General features: G+C 47.0%; 1 protein-coding gene across 5 annotated transcripts in view; it reads left to right on the forward strand.

Annotated features, from left to right (window-relative positions):
* The window catches only part of GATA4 (GATA binding protein 4), an 80,014-nt gene extending 60,591 nt beyond the window's left edge, over positions 1-19,423 (forward strand). For 3 of the 5 annotated variants that reach the window (XM_042935030.1, XM_042935031.1, XM_042935029.1), the window contains exons 3-7: positions 9,038-9,207; positions 10,943-11,068; positions 14,240-14,327; positions 16,201-16,349; positions 17,586-19,423. In XM_042935030.1, coding sequence (XP_042790964.1) covers positions 9,038-9,207; positions 10,943-11,068; positions 14,240-14,327; positions 16,201-16,349; positions 17,586-17,768 — 716 coding nt within the window. In that variant the 3' untranslated portion in view covers positions 17,769-19,423. Of the gene's footprint in view, positions 1-3,889; positions 3,937-9,037; positions 9,208-10,942; positions 11,069-14,239; positions 14,328-16,200; positions 16,350-17,585 lie in introns of those variants that run through there. The other 2 variants (XM_042935034.1, XM_042935032.1) reach the window with 2 other exon arrangements.
* Positions 19,424-20,026: the final 603 nt, after the last annotated feature.

The following is a 20,026-nucleotide window of genomic DNA, read 5'->3' on the forward strand; positions in this document are numbered from 1 at the left end:
ACAGCATTTGCAAAAGCATTTACTGTTAGAAGGACAAAATATCAACATTTGGTTAAGTTTTATAAATAGAAATGATAACGCAACCCTGCCTTTGAGCATTGCCTTCTTTGCTTTGTCCATTTGCCTGCTTTCTTTTTTTTTTTTTTAATGTTTACCCATTTTTGAGAGAAAGAGAAAGCACCAGCGGGGAGGGGCAGGAAGAGAAGGGGAGAGAGAATCCCAAGCAAGCTCTGCGATGTCAGAGCGCAAACCGTGAGATCTATGACCAGAGCTGAAATCAAGAGCTGGACGCTTAACTGACTGAGACACCCGGGCGCCCCCTATTTGCCTACTTTAAAGATGCTATTCCAGCCTGTAGATCACCTGTAGGTGGGAAGGGGCTGTGGGGACCCTCTCCTGGGAGTCTACGTGCGTATGTTTCATTTCCAGATGTGGCAAAGGAAGTCATATTCTCAGCACCTAACACCATAGAACTTTTCCTAGCAATCTACATCATTAATGGACCTAACTTTGTACAATGCTGAAGGCCCAGGACCTAGTCATCGCTGAGGATTAACTTTGAATTGTAAAGCACCAAGAAATTTCTCCTGGAGCTAGTGAGTGACCCTGCATTTCATCGGGAAATCTTTAATACTGTAATTACAGTCTCCCATGTGGGGATTCTTGAAGGTCTCAACATCTAATCTTCCCAAAGATGAAGGCTAGGGAGCATTTCTCAATTGGTATGCCAAAGAGCATTGAATCAGATGCGCCTTCAGATGCTTCTGTGATCATATGAGTCAGGAAGACAGAGCATATGTGGGTCCTGGACTTCTTAGAGCCCTTGCTGCTGACGTGTTATATTGTGACCCTAAACGATCTTTCATGTACCGATTTTTGAACTGTTTATGTTGACACCGTCTGCTTCTGGGGGAAGGATTGGGTCCCCAGCAGGATGGTGAAGTCCGGAGCTGGAGCTCATGGGATTCTAGGCCCACGGTTAAGAGACAGCTGGTCAGTCAGCGTGGGTTTGTAATCCCAGTTCTGCTATTGATTCGGTAAGATCTTTTCCGAACCACGGGAACCACGTTAACATTCTTCTATTGCCTGCCCTCCTGGGCCAACCTTCCACTCTGCCCCTACTAGGAACACACACCAGGTAGACCTGGAGGTGGATATTTGGGGGCTTCTAGGTCTCAGGGGAGGGCCAGTTGGTCACAGAAAGGAGGACAAATGGTTGACTCTTTCCATATAATCCCTTCAGTGATGGGGCACCAATCACCGAGTAGAGCCTTCTTCTCATCCTTCTGTTTGTAATTTGCAATTTCTCTTAGCGTATGAGGGAGGTATTAACTCTTGGCAACATGCTCTAAATATTTTTCTTCAGTCTCATTTGTTCTTCAGCCCCTTCCTTTTGCTTTCTCTTTCTTTCTCTCTTCCTCCCTTTTTGTTTTTGATGCTTTTTCCTTCCTCCCAGAATGTTCTTTCTCCTTTTTTTTTTTTTTTTTAACCTGAGTCACGTTCTTTAACTTTCCTTCTAAACCTGAAGCCAGGCTCCTAGAAGAACAACAGTGTTTTTTGTTTGTGTGTATATGTGTGTGTAAAGGTGAAAGTTTATTTCCAGTGCAATTACAATATTCGCCTGGAGAAAAGTTTAAAGGTCTCTCTCTCCTATTATTCAGCCACTATTAAGAAATGTAGCACGCTAAATGTTTCATATAGATTATTTTCCATTTCCTTGTTTGTAAGATTCTAACGATGTTACGCATCTCATGAAACCGCAGTCAGAATGTAGTTGATTATCTCTGTGAATCGCTGACGTCTTTGTCCTTCAGCGCTCTGAAGCAGAGGCCGCAGACGCTAATGGCCCACTCTTGCCAGGCCTGGCGGGAACCGTTTCTGTTCAGCTTTCAGAATAGGTGCCCTAATCCCTGCCAGCCTGGATGCTGCTGGAGCTGTGTCCGCCTTCCCCTTGGCAGCCTCCTGTCACAGGCCAAGCCTGACGAAGCCCAGAAGACCAAAGGCTCAGGCTGCCAGAAAAACCTCAGGATCTGTTTGCTCCTTGTGCCCCAGACCCAGGCGCCAGTCCCAGGGACAGATCCAGGCCTGTCAGGAAATCCATACACAATCTCTGGTGAACTTTGGATGGGACAGCAGGGCTGGGGTTCAGCAAGGGACATATGGGTGGGGCTAGGGACTTTGTTCTTGAAGCCCCTTTGGCTCTGGGGGAGGTCTCTGGACGGGTACCTCCTCTGGCATCGCCCAGGCCTTGGATCCCCTCTGGTTGCAGTTTTGTAGCATTGAATGGCTGCCCAGAGCATGGGCAGTTTCCATTGTGTTTATGTGTCTTCTCTCCTCAGATTGTGGAGTGATCTAGGACAGCTAAAGATGTGTAATGGAGGGCGGAGAGGTGGGGGTGAGTGAAAAAGCCTAGGTGCCGTTGCAGTTTGTCACATTTAATAGAATTCCTTGTTTTGAATTGTGTATCCCCAGCCAGACCAAAACAACTTTGGGCAGGGGTCTTGCCCCAGTTGTGTCTGCTAGATCTCTATGTCCAGCACTTGCTACAGGGGTCAGTAGAGTAGACAGATGGCAAATGTTTGGGGCTTCAGTGCCCCCCATGGAAATAGTAGAGGGCCTGAGGTCAGATAGTCTCCGCATCTGAGGGTGAAGGAAGGGGCTCAACATGGGCTCTGGCTCAAGACCCAGCTTTCTCTAGCAAGAGAAATCCCTCAAAAGACGGAAGCCTGAGGGGCACCTCTACAGCAGAGCAGAACCAGGCTCTGTGGCACCAACCCAGTGGGCTGGCATTCATGTGGCAGTGCCCACCGGCCTGAGCTTGACCTCTGGCATTTGGGGGACAAAGCCAGCTTTCGGGCAGTGCTTACCTAGTGCTGCCAACCATGACCCCGACCTCTGATTCCTTTTCCTTGTTCCTCCTACTTTGCCCCTCTCCCTCTTCCTTTTTTCTTTCTCCCAGTGTATCTAGGGCACGGGGGTGCAAGCTCACCTGACTCTGGGGGCCCCAAACAGACCAGGTTTGGCCACTCCCCACTGACAAAATCCAGAGGCAGAGAGACCAATGGTGGCAAAACCAGAAAGGAATTTCTTTCCGTGAGGCCAACCCGGGAAGACAGTGGACTAGCATCTGAAAGGCGGTCTCCAAAGTGCTGAAAACACTTCCAGGTTTATATAAGGAAAACGTGGGGCAAAGGTCCGTGGGTCTGTGCAGGTGGGCAGTGAAAGTCAGACCGATCGCTGTCTTGGAGTCAGTCCTGGGCAGGGTCTTGCTGGCTGAGGGTAGTCCCTGAGGAGGGGGTCCTTTGAGTTCCCAGCAGGGATGCGTTACCCTCAGGGTCTTCTGCTTGAGTCTAGAGACAAGCTGGAAAGAAGAATCCAACTAAAAAGTTTGAGGTCAAAATGGAGGCAGCCGAAACCCTCTCTCACCAGCCCTGGCTTGCTTAGCCCTGCCTGTGGGTGGGTTCCCCAAGATGGATGGAGCAGGTCAGGGGAGAGGTCGAAGCCTTTGCCTTTGATTGTGTCAGTTCTCTGTGGGGGAAGTCAGGGGTGGGATCCTTCAACCTCCTGGCCCACATTTTTCTTTCAGGCACTTGGGGAGAAGTGATTCCTAGGAACACCCGTAATAAATTGGATGTCTACGACATCAGGCTGAGTTTGTTGCCCTCTTTAAAAACAATGTTTTCTGAAGTGGGTCATGGATGGAGGTGAGGAGTTAGATCCCCTTTCTCGGGGTTAGGACCCAATTCATTTTGTGTTTCTGATTGATAAGAGTCATTAATTACTATTGCCTATGAACAGCAGCCTTGTGACCTCATAATTGTCCCTTGTGAACCACGTTGCCAGTTCGTTCCCTGCCCACCAGCCTCCAACTTGGTCAAGTCTGGGAGTGATACACAGTTTACAATTCTGAGCATGGCCCCAGTGGTTTGAGAAAAGGTCAGATTCCCAAATCTCCTAGCTCTTTTATCTATCCCCTCCCTCCTGCAAAAATCCCTCCTGAAGATTTGTCCCTGGCCTTCCCACTCCTTCTCCACCCCTCCAAACCTAACAATCATCCATCATTGTTATCTCATTTGGTGTTTACAAATCACTTTACAGCCATTGTTGTGAGTTTTTCCTCTCATTTGCAAAGTACTTTACAACTATTATTACAAGTCTTTTCTCCAATGTGGGGTAATGCTGACCCACTTCCGAGAGAGTTGAATTCCCACTGCCCTCTAAGTGATTGGACCCATTCCCATGATGCTCAGCACTGGGTAGGTGGGACTTTCGTAAGTGAAGGTCATAGCTATGCCCTTGGAAATCTGGCTTATAAACTGGCTTCAGACCACCGCCTGCTGGCCCTATGGGAAGTTTCACCCAGTGCATTTCTTAATTTTTTTTCCAAGATTTTTTAAGTAATCTCTCCGCTCAACTCACAACCCTGAGATCAAGAGTTGCAGGCTTTGCTGGCTGAGTCAGCCAGGCACCCCACCCCCCAGTGCACTTCTAATGAAGGAATAAGAGATGGTTGTTACCAGGGTCCATGCTGCCAGATGTTCAGGCTGGTGTGGGGCTCCCTCACTGCCTATTACCTCCTATTTATGGCAGCCTGGCTGCTAAGCAGCAAGGTTTGAACTCCGTTCTCTCCTTCCTTCTGTCCCAGGTAGGGTGTGTGTGTGTGTGTGTGTGTGTGTGTGTCAGATGCAAGAGAGAATAGTCCCCACCTCCACCCCACCCCCATAGCGGACTGGGAGCTGCTTAACGTGATCAAAAATTTTTCTGGTTTTGTTTTCTGTTTTTTGTTTTTAATATTTATTTTATTTTTTGAGAGAGAGAGAGAGAGAGAGAGAGAGAGAGTAAGTGGGGGCAGAGAAAGATGGAGACACAGCATCTGAAGCAGGCTCCAGGCTCTGAACTGTCAGCACACAGCCCTACTTGGGGCTCGAACTCATGAACTGTGAGGTCATGACCTGAGCCTAAGTCGGAGGTTTAACCAACTGAGCCACCCAGGCACCCCTGGTTTTGTTTATTTTAAATCAGGTTTTTAAAAATAGGCAATATGACATTACAGAATGGTGAGTTTTTTTAATTTTTAAGTTTATTCATTTGGAGAGAGACAAAGATAGTATGAGTGGGGAGGGGTGGAGAGAGAGAGAGAGAGAGAGAGACAGAAAGAGAATCCCAAGCAGGCTCTGTGCTACCAGCACAGAGCCTGATACAGGGCTTGAACTCATGAAACCATGAGATCATGACCTGAACTGAATCCAAGAGTTGGGCGCTTAACCAACTGAGCCACCCAGAATGGCATTTTTAAGAAAGAGAAGCCCAGAGAGAGGTTAGAGTGGGAGAGAGCCAAAGCATAAGAGACTCTTAAAAACTGAGAACAAACTGAGGGCTGATGGAGTGGGGGAGGGAGGGGAGGGTGGGTGATGGGTATTGAAGAGGGCATCTTTTGGGATGTGCACTGGGTGTTGTTTGGAAACCAATTTGACAATAAATTTCATATATTTAAAAAAAATTTTTTTAAATAAAATAAAAAAAAAGAAAGAAAAGCCCATATCATAATAACTGGCCCAAGAAAAACTTCCTTCCTGGTGGGCTTAGCTGCCATCACAATGGATATGGCATTTTGTTGTACTGCATTTTTCATTTAACATGCAGGGTTTTCCTTTTCCTTTATTGTTACATTGTCTTTGCAATAATCATCTAAAATTTTATAACATCTTATTGAGTAGGTTGGATGGTACAAGACTTTCTGGTAGAAAATAGGGAAATCTCTGTAGATTTGGAGGTGTAGTGGATTGTAGAGAGACATGGGATGTCTGAGAGCGTATCTTTAGGAAGCATGGCCTTGACCTCCTATCCATTCTCTTCCTTTGGCTACCGTTGTTAACACCTGACCCTTCAGTCTGGGTCTGACTTCTGCATTTCCTACCCTAGGCAAGAAGTATTTGCCATCCAAATCCCCAATTAGGTTAAGGTATGTTCTGAATATGAGTTGAGTAATATTGTTACCCATTATCGATATTTTGGCTCAATTTGCCCAACTAGGTTATTAGCATTCTGAGAATAAGTTTCCCTCTTAGCATCTGTGACATCTATCAGAGGGCTTAAAAAGCCGATGCTCAGTAAACATTTGTTGGTGGTAAATACGTTATTTGCCAACCTCCAGTGCCTTTCCCTGGCTAGTAAAATAGTTGCTCAAGTGTGTAACCAATTCTGTGAGGCAAATGTGAAGGAATTTCTAAGGCAAACTTTTGTGTTGGGGTCTCAATGCAGCATAAGGCCAGTAACCACCACCTAAGAGACCTATAATTTCAAGGATGGTTCCTTCAATGAGATTCTGTCCCTGCATGTAATACCTTAAGTGTGATGAGAAGAGGACATCTCCCCTCCAAGAGAACAGATTATGAGATTTTTGTCTGTAGAGGCTTCTTTAGATAAACTAAAACATAGGAAAGAAGCTGGTTTGCCTATCTTTAAAAGGAGGAGAGTGAATCTTTATCTGTGAGAGCTGCATACTGGAATATTTATGAGCGAAATGGTAGAGTGTCTGGGATTTTCTTTAGTTATACAAGACAGAGGAAAGTCAGTAGAGAGATACATGAGACCAGACTGGCCACAGCTTGTTGGAAGCTGGCTGATGATTAAATAAGAATTCGTTCTGTCCACTTTTGAGTATGTTTAGCTCTTTCCGTGATAAAAAAAAAAAAAAATAGAGTAAGAGGGTTGCATTAGGTTTGGACTGGAAAAATGATCTAGAAAAGTCCTCCACTCCCAGGCATGGTTTAGGCTAGACGACTGTCTTGGTTCAATTGTGAGGCTGTAGCGCCATCTAGTGTTTACAGCAGATCCCCACCAAAAGGATGACATTGCCAAAGCCCCTCCTTGTTCGAAGGTCCTTCTGTGAACTCCCTTGGCCTTCCCAGTTCCCTTGTGGGAAGGCCTGGGCCAAGGGAACAGGGCTTACTGGCTCAGGGCAAGGTCAGCACATGCCAGTTTGCAGGTGGTGGTGGCTGTGTTGGCAGTGATGGTAGTGAGGGTGGTGTGCGGGCTCATTGCTTGCCTCCCCCAGGCATGGGGAAGCAAACTGTGGACAGCAGTTGCCGTTTTGTGTGTGGCTCTGAAAGCAGGTGACCTTGCTGGAGGGTTCTCAGTGTGACCCAGGTGCAAAAATAGCCTCTCTTGTGACTGTGTGTGCTCAGCTCCCTGGCTTGAGCAAATAGCCCCTCACACCTGCACATTGTTGACTCGTTGTGGACACACAGCTACTTGTTTGCAGGTGCAAATGACTGTTTGTGTACCCAGACTTGAGGAGAGGGCCCCCCACCATGCTCTTCTTCAGCCCGCATTCCCTTAGAGCAAGTAGCTGGGCCACAGAGCTAGAGAATGTGGGACCTTAAACCCCAGTGCTAGGTCCTGGTGGAGGGAGAGCTCTTAAAAACCCTCCCTTCCAAATATCGCCCCCCCCCCACCCCGTTACTAGACAAGATCCCACTCCCACCTCTGGAGGTAGGACAAGAACTACCCTAATACCAGGGTAGCTGTACTTAGGGATGAAAAATCAGGATAGGATGTAAAATATTTTTCAAAATAGGAAGCAGGTACATGGAGTCAGAGAGACTTCTGGAAGTTCTGAGCCAGGCTTTATACAGATCATAGGGAATAAGAAGCCCACCCCAGCCTATCTCACCAGGGCAACTGAAATGGGCAGGAGTGAAATTTGTCGATTGTCAAATTCTTTAGACCTGGACGGTAAAGATGGTGATGCAGCGGGTTTGTCAACGACTGCAGGAGACTGACCATGATGGCAACGTGCCTGTGGGAGTGTGAGCAACACTAAGTCACAGTTGCTTGCAGTGCGGGCCTTCATTTTATGCAGTAGGCAGGAAAACATGTCAGACCAGGATCCAGCATATCAAACAGATACTGAAATGATGAAATGATGAAAATGATTTCAAAATTTCAAACAATGTAGTCCCTTTGGTTCAGTAATTCTACTTCTAGGGGAGCACCCTAAAAGAATAAGCAGAAATGCTAAGATTTGTGCACTAAATGAGCTGTGTTTACAAAACAAAAATCGGAAGGTGGATAGTGATTGAGTAAAAGTTTAATAATAATAATAAAGGATGGCATATTTGTATGATGATAATATACTGTGCTAAATGAGTTTACAAAGAATTTTTAAAAACTTTCATGTGTTTTATTTGAGAGAGAAAGAGCAAGAGCAGGGGAGAGGGGCAGAGGGAGAGAGAGAAAGAAGAGAGGAGAGAGAGAAAGAAGAGAGGAGAGAGAGAGAGAGAGAGAGAGAGAGAGAGAATCCAAAGCAGGCTTACGCCCAGCACAGAGCCCAACGAGGGGCTCAGTTCCATGACCCTGGGATCATGACCTGAGCTGAAACCAATAGTTGGATGCTTAACTGACTGAGCCACCCAGGCACCCCAAGTTTATGAAGAATGTCTAATGTGGGAAATGCCTTGGTATCAAGTGAAAACAGTTGGTTCAAAATTATATAGCTTGACCTTGACTAGGCACAAATATACGTCAATATATAAAGTACTGCAAAAGATATAATAGAACAAAATGTTAATAACACTGGTGATCTTGCAGTCATAGGATTACATATGATTTGTATTTTCTTTACACATTTTATTTTCTAATTTCCCAGAGTAAATTTTTTCTTTTTTTAATTGAAATGGAAAGGGATCTCCATTTTGAAGGGAAAAGTGAGGAAAAAGGTCTGGGCAGAATTCAGTGTTGGGTGAGACCTTCAGGGATACAGGCTCTGAAAGAGAGGGATGAAAATCCAGGCTGCTGGTGGTCGCTGCCTGACTTTTCTTTTTCTCGTGACTGGGGAGAGCCTTGTGATGTCTGGGATGCCCGGGAGTAAAACTGTCCACTCCAGGGGTTGAGGCCAGAGTCAGGAAATGGGAGGCAGCCTGAGGTGATCCATCTTTTTACTTCTTGCAAGGAAAAGACATTATTTCTAGATTTCCCAGTGTAAGATTTCTGGGCCCCAACAAAGAATGAATCCTCTGTGTTACTCTCCACCCAGTAGACATGTTTGATGACTTCTCAGAAGGCAGAGAGTGTGTCAACTGTGGGGCCATGTCCACCCCGCTCTGGAGGCGCGACGGGACGGGGCATTACCTGTGCAACGCCTGCGGCCTCTACCACAAGATGAACGGCATCAACCGGCCCCTTATCAAGCCCCAGCGCCGGCTGGTAAGCAAGTGCCCGGCTCCTCGAGTCTGCCCTTCCCTCCTCCTCTTGGCCCCCGGCTTTCGGGCTCACACTTAGATGGGAAATGCCTAGGTTTTGAATTCTGGACTTCGAGTCGTGTTTGTTTGTTTGTTTAAGTTTGTTTATTTATTTTTGAGGGAGACAGAGACAGCAGGAGTGGGGGAGGGGCAGAGAGAGAGAGAGAGAGAGAGAGAGAGAGGGAGTGAGAGGGAGGGAGGGAAGGAGGGAGAGAGAGAATCCTAAGCAGGCTTTGCTCTGTCCGCACAGAGCTGATGCAGGGCTGGAACTCACGTAAGGGTGAGGTCATGACCTGAGCTGAAACCAGGAGTCAGGCGCCCAACTGACTGAGCCACCCAGGCACCCCTTTCAAGTCCTCTTGAAAAGGAAGCGGGTTGAGGAGTTGGGTGGGTGGTTGGCAACATAGTAATGTCTCCTCCCTTTAGAGTGAGCTTGAGCTACAAGGATGTTCCAGACCATCTACTTTAACACCTTAATTATGCAGAAGTGAAAAGTGAGGCTCAGAAAAGCTAACAGCCTTGCCCACAGTCACATGGCTACTGAGTCTCCTATCTGGAACCAGAGCTCAGGCTTCCTTGTTCCCAGTCCAGCCTTGCCTCCTACATCTCCTGTTTTCTCATCTATCCCATGAGCAAGGCGGACTCTTCCTTACCCTGTTTCAACTGATCAGTTGATAAAACCCAAAGCCCAGGGAGATTAAGCAGGGTGTATCAGGCCCTCTGGCTGGAAAAGTGTTTGTAATGGGGTTTTTGGCTTGTGGCTCCATGGTCTTTTCCAGTAGAATTTTCTTTTGACCACCACAAACTAGCTTTCGTGTACATTTGGAAGGGAGAAATAGAGGGGTTAAGTCCTGATGCTTCTCTTCTCTGTGGTCATAAGGCCCATTCAGTCTTTGATGTATTCAAATACAGTAATTGTTCACCCACCACCCATGCCTGGTACTGGAAGCCCACATTTATTCTACTTTTGAGAAAAGCTTTTCTGCCTCCAGTGCCCAGTGCTTGCTGGGGTCTTTCATGAATGACTGATAATGCCACTAATGCTACAGTTAGGAAAAGAATTCACTCTACTTCTCCTACAGCTGAAGTCCTTGTTCTCATTCACCACCCCGCCCCTAGGCTCTTTTTTTTTCTTTTTTTTTTCCTTTTTTTTTTTAATGTTTATTTATTTTTGAGAGAGAGAAACAGAAGAGAGAGAGGGAGACACAGAATCTGAAGCAGGCTCCAGGCTCTGAGCTGTCAGCACAGAGCCCGACACAGGGCTCGAACTCACAAACCATAAGGTCATGACCTGAGCCAAAGTTGACTGAGCCACCCAGGTGCCTCGTGCTCTGGGATTCTCTTTTTTTTTTTTTTTTTTAATGTTTGTTTATTTTTAGAGGAGAAACAGAGCGTGAGGGTCAGAGAGAGAGAGAGGGAGACACAGAATCTGAAGCAGGCTTCAGGCTATGAGCTGTCTGCATAGAGCCCGATGTGGGGCCCGAACCCACGAACCGTGAGATCATGACCTGAGCTGAAGGCGGACACAACCGACTGAGCCACCCAGGCTCCCCGCCCCCGTGCTCTGGGATTCTTATACAGGACTACAGTGGCTGACCCTGCCACCCACTTAGGGCCAGCCCCTCGGTGCTCCCTGCGAAGTAGAAGCAGCAGCACTTGCCTTTTACTTGGACTTGAAGGGTTTGCCTTCTCTGTTGCAGTCTGCCTCCCGCCGAGTGGGCCTCTCCTGTGCCAACTGCCAGACCACCACCACCACCCTGTGGCGCCGCAACGCCGAGGGCGAGCCTGTGTGCAATGCCTGCGGCCTCTACATGAAGCTCCATGGCGTAAGTAACCCCACCACCAGGCGGGGTGAGCAGCCTACCAGCGGCCACACGTTTGTTTCCGTTATTCACTTCTTACTTGTCTTCCTACTTTCAGATCATAATCCATTTTTTCCCGTCTTAGCAAAGAAACCTAGATTTAGAAGGGACCTTCCAGGCTGCGTTAGTCCGTTGGGGCTGCTGTAACAAAACACCACAGACTGGATGGCTTATAAACAACGGAAATTTATTTCCACATTCCTAGAGGCTGGAAGTCCAAGGTCAGGTGCCAGCATAGTCAAATGCTGGTATGGATTTGGGGAAATACTCTCCTATGTCATTGGTTTGCATGTGAATTACTGCAAGTATTCATTAGGAAATTAACCTAGTAGTTCTTATTAAGGACAAGAAACACACATATCTTTTGATTTTGGCAGCTCTGCTTTGGGGAAAGTAGTCTATAAAACAATAAAAGAATCAGTACCTAATGATGTGTGAACTGTTTATTGCTGTGGTATTTGTAGTGGCAAAAACAAGAAACAGTCATAAAGCCTCCTAAAGGAATGGTTGACTAAACTATGGCACAAACTATAGTGTGAAATACTGTGCAGATGTTTAAAAAATAATTAAGTCAGAGCCATGTATCTTGACCTGGAGTAACAAAACAGATTTGCAAAGTAATGTACATAGTATGACCTCATACTATGACCCCTTACTATGGGAGTAAGGGTGAGTGAAACACACACACGGATACAGATGGGTGGGTGAATGAATACACACATACATACGTGTATAGATATGTACATGTGCACACATGTTTGAGAATGTTTTAAAATGTAAGAAACATAACAGGCTGGTATTTCAATCGCCCCATGGGGACAGGATTGATGGTAGTGGAGTGGGAGGGGTTGTTACTAACTTAGTCTCATGAATCTAAGAAAAGATTCTTCATGAACATGAATTTTTTCATGTTTCCTTTCTTTTTTTTTTTTTAAATTAGGTGCTTAGTTTGAATTCCAGTGTAGTTAACGTACAATGTTATATTCAGTTTAGGTGTACAATATAGTTGTCTTCCAACTTTCTATACATTATTTCTGTACATTATTCACTGCTCATTGCGAGAAGTGTACCATGTTTTCTTATTATAGTGAGAAAAAAATAGCCAAAAATATACTTAAGAACATTCATAAGAAAATACACTTCCTTCTGCAAAGAAGTGTATCAAGGATGTTTGTTGAATCACTGTAATAGTGCAAATTGAGGGGGAAAAAAACCTTCAGGAAGAAAATGGATAAAGAAATTCTTGTTCTTCAATAGGGGAATGGTAAAAGAAACTGATAAAGGAATATTATGCAGGTGTTAAACAGATTGTGTCCTCAAAAAAATTAAAAACAGAATTACCATATGACCCAGCAATCCCACTTCTGGGTATATATCCAAAAAAGAATTGAAAGCAGAGTCTTGAACAGATACTTGTATCCTCATGTCCACAGCAGCAGTATTCATAAGAGCCAAATATGAATGTAACCCAAGGGTCCATGGATGGATAAGTGAAATGTGGTCTGTCCACACAAGGGAATATTATCCAGCCTTTAAAAGGAAGTAAATTCTGACACATAGTACCAGATGGATGAACCTTGAAGTCATTATGCTAAGTGAAAGAAGCCAGTCACAAAAGGACAAATCTTGTACGATTCTACTCATATGAGGTACCCAGAGCTGTCAAACTCATAGAGACAGAAAGTAGAATGGAGGCTGCCATGGACCAAGGGGAGGGGGAAATAGGAAGTTAGTGTTTCATGGGTACAGAGTGTTAGTTTTGCAAGATGAGAAGTGTTCTGGGCGTGGACGGTGGTGATGACCGCACAACAATGTGAATATACTTAACACAACTGGAAATGGTTAAGATGGTAAATTTTATGTTATGTGTATTTTACCATGATTGTTTTAAAGCAAGTACTGAGGTTGGTGGGGATAAACATGAGGGCTCTATTTTTCTGAAGTCAGGATGGGCTTCACGTGGGCCAAAGTGTGGGGCTGGGTGCTGGAGGGAGGAGAGGCTACTTCCCTCCAAAGGTGGGAACACTGACCTCTCAGTTGACTAGAAGGCAGGTTCAAGTTCACGTACTCTGATACCCTTCTCTCTTAACCATTCCATGTTTAATCTCTCAAGTGGCAATTGCTTTCCTTCAGTATTTCAGGGATGGCCTTTATTAGTGCCATATAGGAGAAAAGCACAGACCAGGAACTAAAAGAGTTGGGTTGGCCTGGCCTAAGAGAAACCAGCTGTGAGGAGGGCACATGTTTAAAAATACTAGAAAGATGACCCAGCAAGCCTGTTCCCCAGACACTTATTTAGGCATCTGTGAACGGTTCAGGAGCATGATGCTTGACAGTTGCTGCTTGTTTATCAGAAGTCAGTGCCGTAAAAGTGTTGCCGATGGATAGTTTATCTCAGGACCTGGCCTCAGGGCCATCTCCCCAACATAATCTCTGGTTGCTCCCCACCACCCATGGAAACACCATGATTTGCTCCAACCAGACTCAGTGCAGTGCAGAGCAGAGCTGCTCTATTTAGAGTGACTTCACATCTCAATTCACTGAGCTGCACCAGTTTCTGCCTATTTTCTTGGCATAATTATTAATAGCACCGCGTTTTCACTTTCACAGTGTCCTGATACTGCTGATAAACTAAAGGCTTTTGCACATACTGCTCCTGCTGCCTGAAATGCCTGCCTCTTGTCTACTCGACAGCCTCCCACAACTTAGGCATCACCTCCTCAGCGAAGCCTTCCTTGATGTGGTCATGTGCCTCTTCCCCTCCTCCCGGGCAGAGGACAGAGCTTAGTGTTTCTTTTCTGTTCCCCCACATCATCTATGAGTCTGGTTGTTTCCTACTTGTCTGTCTTTCCCAGTAAACTGTGAAGCTCTGGAAGAAAGGAATGGTGTCTTTAAGCTTCCATTTCTCCAGAGCTAGTATAGTACACAGCATATAGTACAGTATGCTAGTATATTTGAACAGCATTGGTTTCTTTCTCAGCAGGAGCTCCAGGGGCTGATTCACTTAGTCCCAGCCCTAAGGTTTGTAGAGGAATTGCTTAGATGTTGCCTTCTCATAGTGTGAGTGCGTGTTTAAATAAGGTAGCAGATCACGTGCAAGTAGAAAACCGTATGTATTGACTTGTAACTCTCTAGGTCCCCAGGCCTCTTGCAATGCGGAAAGAGGGGATTCAAACCAGAAAACGGAAGCCCAAGAACCTTAATAAATCTAAGACACCAGCAGGTGAGTAAAAGCATTGTGTGTAATTATATTAAGAACTCAGTGGCCCTTGGAATATGTAAAAGTCATGTATTCTTAGTGGGTCAGCTCAGGCTACCAAGGCATAATGATAGCATTGTCCATCCCAGCTATTCAGTTTAGTCCCTGCGGCTGTTTCCAATTTTCCACTTTCTCTCCAGCTGCTTTTGGGGAGGGGTGCTTTTCCCGTATGCTCCTCCCCTCCCCAGTCTCCGTCCTCTCTCCGCCCGCAAAAGGGGTTCCCTACCTTTCGGGGCTTCTTGCTCCCCAAGTTCAGCTCTTCGTGTCGCGTACCTGCTGAATCCTGTGGTTCAGGTTGTGCAGATTGTTGTGTTAATCTCCCAATCAGTTTTCTAGGTGTGTAGGATGGTTTAGTGTTGGTCTGGCTGTATTTCATGGACGCGAGACACACAAAAAGCGTCATCCCAGCTATTCAGGAGAGAATGATAACCCAGTGAAAAGTAACATCACCACACAAAATTTTGGGAGCTTTTGAAGCAGGCTCAAATCAAGCTGCACAATTCTTTCCAGTTGCAAAGGCTGCACTGGGCCAGCTGGACCAGTTGTGGGCCAGAGAGAAAAAGAACATTACTGGTCCCTCCATCTTTGGTACTGCGGCCACTCAAGAACTCAGCTCCCTTATGTTCTCTTTGAGATAACAGGGATCTAGGAGGACAGGATTCCATTAATTTCAATCCACAGATTGATTTGTAAGCCAAAGTATAGTTAACATCATGTAGTACTTAGCATTCTAGAAAGCTGCTCTACAATTAGTATCTCCCTGGTCCTTAAAGACCCCCTTGAGACCAATTATCTGCATTTTACTAATGAGCAAACTGGGGCTCAGAGAAGGCAGTGCCTTAACCGGAGTCATACAGCTGTGAGTGGATAGACTTGGACTTAAAACCCAGGTTTTTCCACTTCAAGCTCCATATCCTGTCCAGTATGCCACTTTGCCTTTTCAGTTTCTAGATTAAGAATGAGGACTACTTATGCTCCTATCAAGAGCATTCCCTCTTCAGTACTGCTACCAAATCAGAGATTTCACTGGGAAATGCTGCAGTTGCAGGAAAAATAAATCGGCTGATCCAGTGGAAAGTTTATCTTCTAATCTAAGGCATGACAAACAGATAAATTTTCCTTGTCCACTACTGAGAACATGACCCAAGTCCTCCTTTCCCAGATTCAACCATGGCTTACCCCTTCTGGCAGTATATCTGATTAGGTATTTTATTTTAGATCTTATTTATTATTACATCTTATTTTCTGTGTCTCATGCCAGTGGTCTTCAGCCTTTCTCCCTGTGTCCACACTGTTTTAGAAGCACAGCACATTCCCCTAGGTAACTTCACCTCTTTACATGTTGCAGTGATAAGAGCAAGCATTTGGTTCAGGTGAGCAGCACCCCCCTATCCGAAATTCCCAGTGTAGGGAGCTAGATTGGGCAGCAAAACCTAATCTGAACAGACTCAGGCTATTTATAGTCTTTATTTATCCCATGTGTGAATATTCACATGTTTTGCTGTAGAACAATTAATGTGCTTAGTTATGGAGTATTGTCTCAGACTCCGCTGGGAGTATTCTATAATATACAGTATTAAAATCCAAAAACTTCTGAGTCCTGAAACATGTAGTCTCAAGGGTTTGAATAAGGGGTGGTGAGCCCGTCGCTTAAATTCTGATATTTTCAGTTGTCCCATTTTGAGAATTGTTGCCCTGCCCTGATGAAGGGCCCTGCTTCATTCCCCAGCAAATAGAAATAAAACTGTTAGCACAGACCTACCCTGGCTGTCTCAAAGGACCACCATCCATTCGCCCCTGTCCCTGGTCTAGGTGTCCTGACTCTGCCTTATTTTAGGTCCCTCGGGTAGTGAGAGCCTTCCTCCCGCCACCAGTGCTTCCAGCAACTCCAGCAACGCAGCCACCAGCAGCAGCGAAGAGATGCGCCCCATCAAGACAGAGCCCGGGCTGTCGGCCTACCATGGGCACAGCAGCTCCATGGCCCAGGTACGTCCCTGGGCGGGGAGATAGGGCTGCCTGTGGGATAGTACACCTCAGGCCACCAGGTGGCTGGGTCAGCCCTGGAACACGCGCTTCAGCAGGGCCCCAGCAGGTGGCAGCAGGAGCCGCCTGGTGCCTTTGGGGTCCTACCTGAGGCCCTATAGGGGCTATCTGCACAAGGGTCTATTTCAGCACATCTGATCACATTACAGTGATTTGGACGTACAACTACAACACACAGATGATTAGCAGCTCCTCTGTGCCAGGACCTTCAGAGACCAGGAGTGGGGAGGGACACATTATGGCACAGCCACAACCTGAATCAGACTGCATGCTTTGGGGGAGGGAGGTACAACTGTAGAAGGTTCTAGGAGGCGGCGCATGGGCTTTCTGAGCAAGTCTGTCTCCTAAGTGAGAGGTGGTGTGACCTTCTCTTTGAAGTTTGGGAGGGGATGGAAGAGGACCCTCCTGGCGTGGGCAGAGGTGTGGAAACTGTGGGGAGGGCAGGGTGGATGGGCAGGGGGTTGGTGAGGAGGTCACAGGCAGGCTGCCATTTAATGAGGGTCGGCTACAGGTCCAGCTTCACGTGTGTCCAGAAGATGAGTCAGCAGTCCTGTCCTTTCCCTCTTTCAAATATGATGGCATTCCTACTCCCCAACCCCTTCCCTCTTTGGTTCCCCTATTTGGGATTAGGGAAGTTCTGAGCTTGGTTATGGTTTCTAAGCAGTAACTAAGCTTGGTTACCGTTAACTCTGATCTGTCGTCTGCATGCACTTGAGGGAGTCTGTGTCCTAAAGAGCTTTTTACTGTCAGGGTAAAGAACCCGGGTCCCATAGGACCAGGAGAGCCAGGAACCTCTTCTGGGTGTGGATAAGATTGGCGTGGATCTGGATCACCTCTTCTGACGGTGATAAGATTGTGGAAGATGTCTCATGTAACTATCCGAGCCATCTGAGAAACCAGAATATCTACAAACCTCTACTGGGTCACAGTGCTCAGAAGCTGGTGAATCACACAGACCCTTTGGGTCCCACAGCACAGGGGTTAGGAAAAACAGAGAGAAATGTTGCTTGGTGCCTTGTCCTGCCCTTGTCCTAGGGCCCTCTCCCCTCATCCCTTTCCTGGGGTGGGAGCCAGCTGGGGGACATCTGTGCACCAGGGCTCCTCTCTCCAGCCCGGACCTCCTCTCCTGAGCCCTCAGGAGTGATTCTGTTGAACTCATCTTGCGCTTTTTGTTTTCAGACGTTCTCAGTCAGTGCGATGTCTGGCCACGGGCCCTCCATCCACCCAGTCCTCTCGGCCCTGAAGCTCTCCCCACAAGGCTACGCATCTTCTGTCAGCCAGTCACCGCAGGCCAGCTCCAAGCAGGACCCTTGGAACAGCCTGGCCTTGGCTGACAGTCATGGGGACATAATCACTGCATAATGTCACCTCCTTCCCTCCTCAGATTTCGGCACAGACTTGGGACTTGGAGGACAGCAGAGATGAGGCTCTGGGCTCCCAGGGGCCAGCCTGCTCTGTTGGGGAATAACTCCAGAAGAACAACCGGGAAGAAACTTGAAGTTGACAATTTGGCTTAGGGGAAGTGGGTATTGGATTTTATCGGATGCCTTTTCAAGGGTAGGCGACTGGAAAGAACCCAGACTCTGATCTGGAAGAACCCACCCTTCACTACAAGCACATTTAAGTCCCTTCTGTGGAGTAAGAGACTTCTTTCTTATTTTCCGCCCTACCCCTCCCCTACAAGAGACGAGATATCTTTCTCCTCTGCCTTTCCACCACCATGACCTAAGATGGTGGCTTTTCCATGGTGTTCCTAGCACCGGGGCTCTGAGGGTGGGTGAAGGCTCTGGGACCCCTGGTCCAGCCTGAATTTGGATGCGACAAGCCCCTCCGGGCAGCTGCTGCCCTTGTCCAGCACTCCCCCTTCAGGTTTGGCATACTCCTGCTTTCCTCAATACCGAATCTTGGCTCCTGAAACACTGCGTATAGCGCCCATGCTACTGAGGGCTTCGTGGAGGAGATGGAGGAGAGGGCCACTTCACCCACTGCCATGTGTGGCTTGGGCAAAATTGCAACTTGGAACTTCGCCTCCCCCAAGTTCCTTTCCCTGACCCAAGGCTCAAGCCTCCGCTCCTTCTCCTCACCCCCAAAGCCTCTGAAAATAAAAATCCCTTCCACTGCTGAGTGATTCAGCTCTGCCTTCAGCTTGAACATGTCTCTCCCTCCACAAAACAAGAGCTTGGCAGCTTAGCCACACAGCAGCCTCCCCCACGCCTGTCCCCCCAAATCCTTCATCCACCCCTTCACACACAGGTGGGTCCCAAGTAAGTACAAAAAAAGTTCTGCTGCTAAAGCGAGTTTGACAAACACTCACCTAAGACTTGAGATCCTTCAGAAGAGCGTGTCTGGTGGACACCAGCCCTGGGGGTGGGCAGGGGGTTTCCGTGAATTCTTGTGCTTGGATCTCGTGGACGACCCTCTTGTTCTGCGGAGCTGTGTCTCTTGTTCAGACAGCAGGCCGAGTTCATCCGAGGGATGCGGAGCCCCTGCACCTACCTACATCCTTTCCCCAGAAGACATCTTCTGTCCAGGAGGCAAAAAGCTAGAGATCTTGCAACATACATTCAAAGCAAACAAACACAACATGACAAAAACTTAATGGAAAGACAACAACCGATAAGAGAAGTCACTGAGGGTGGGCCTTGAGGGAGTGTCCAGCCCTTGTATTGTCCTGGAATTGGCTTTCTTCTCCTCTTCATATTGCCGTTTCTGCCCGAGATGCTGGAGCTCCTCGCAAAGACTTCTCCTTCCTCGTCCTCATCTTCAACAGACCTGTAGCTGACTGTGGCCTTACCACATCTTTCCCCCAAATCCCCAGCTCCCAACCCCAAAATCCTACTGGCTGTAGCAGAGAATATTTTTAAACCAAGATTCTGTTTTAATCATCATTACGTTGCTTTCTTCCATGAAGGCCACCCTCATATACCTTCCCTGACCCACAAACCTGTTAACATTGTCTTAAGGTGAAATGGCTGTAAAATCAGTATTTAACTAATAAATTTATCTGTACTCCTCTTTTCCTTCTCCTCCCTCAGAAGTCATTACTGGGAGGTTCGATGCTGCCCTTTGCCAGGCAATCTTGAGCCACGGAGGCCCCTTCGCCGATCTGCTCACAGGCCGCATAAAATCGTTTTCTCCCTTCAGTCATTTATGGCAGTTGGCCAAGACTTCCTCTGTATGTGATGGTGGCTAGTGAAAAGAACACTCATCCCAGCCCTGCTACTGACTAGTTTGCGACTTTGACAGGTAACCTCTAGGCTTTGGTTTCCCAAGAGAGGGTTGGGCCAACCAGCCCTCAATAATTAAAGTTCCTATGGCCCAACAGTTGTTGCCCAATGAAGGGAGCCATTTCTAGGGCTTTCCTCAGGGCCAGCAGGGGCTGGGGCATGGAGCAGAGTGCAGGACAGTGGTCTGTCCAGCCCACCTGGTTTAAGACATGTCCTGGGGGGTCAATCTGAGTTGTTCTTGCCATCTTCCACTTCTCCTTTATGGTTTGATCCAAGCAAGCTTCTAGAGAGGAGAGGAAATCTTCTCCTTTTTCCATTTCTTCACCATCTTCAGCTACAGAATTGTTTCATTGCTTCATCTTAAAAGCAGGGTGGGAGTGGGGGCAGTGGTCC

Source organism: Panthera leo, chromosome B1, assembly GCF_018350215.1.
Source record: "Panthera leo isolate Ple1 chromosome B1, P.leo_Ple1_pat1.1, whole genome shotgun sequence".
In the NCBI taxonomy this organism is placed as follows: Eukaryota; Metazoa; Chordata; class Mammalia; order Carnivora; family Felidae; genus Panthera; species Panthera leo.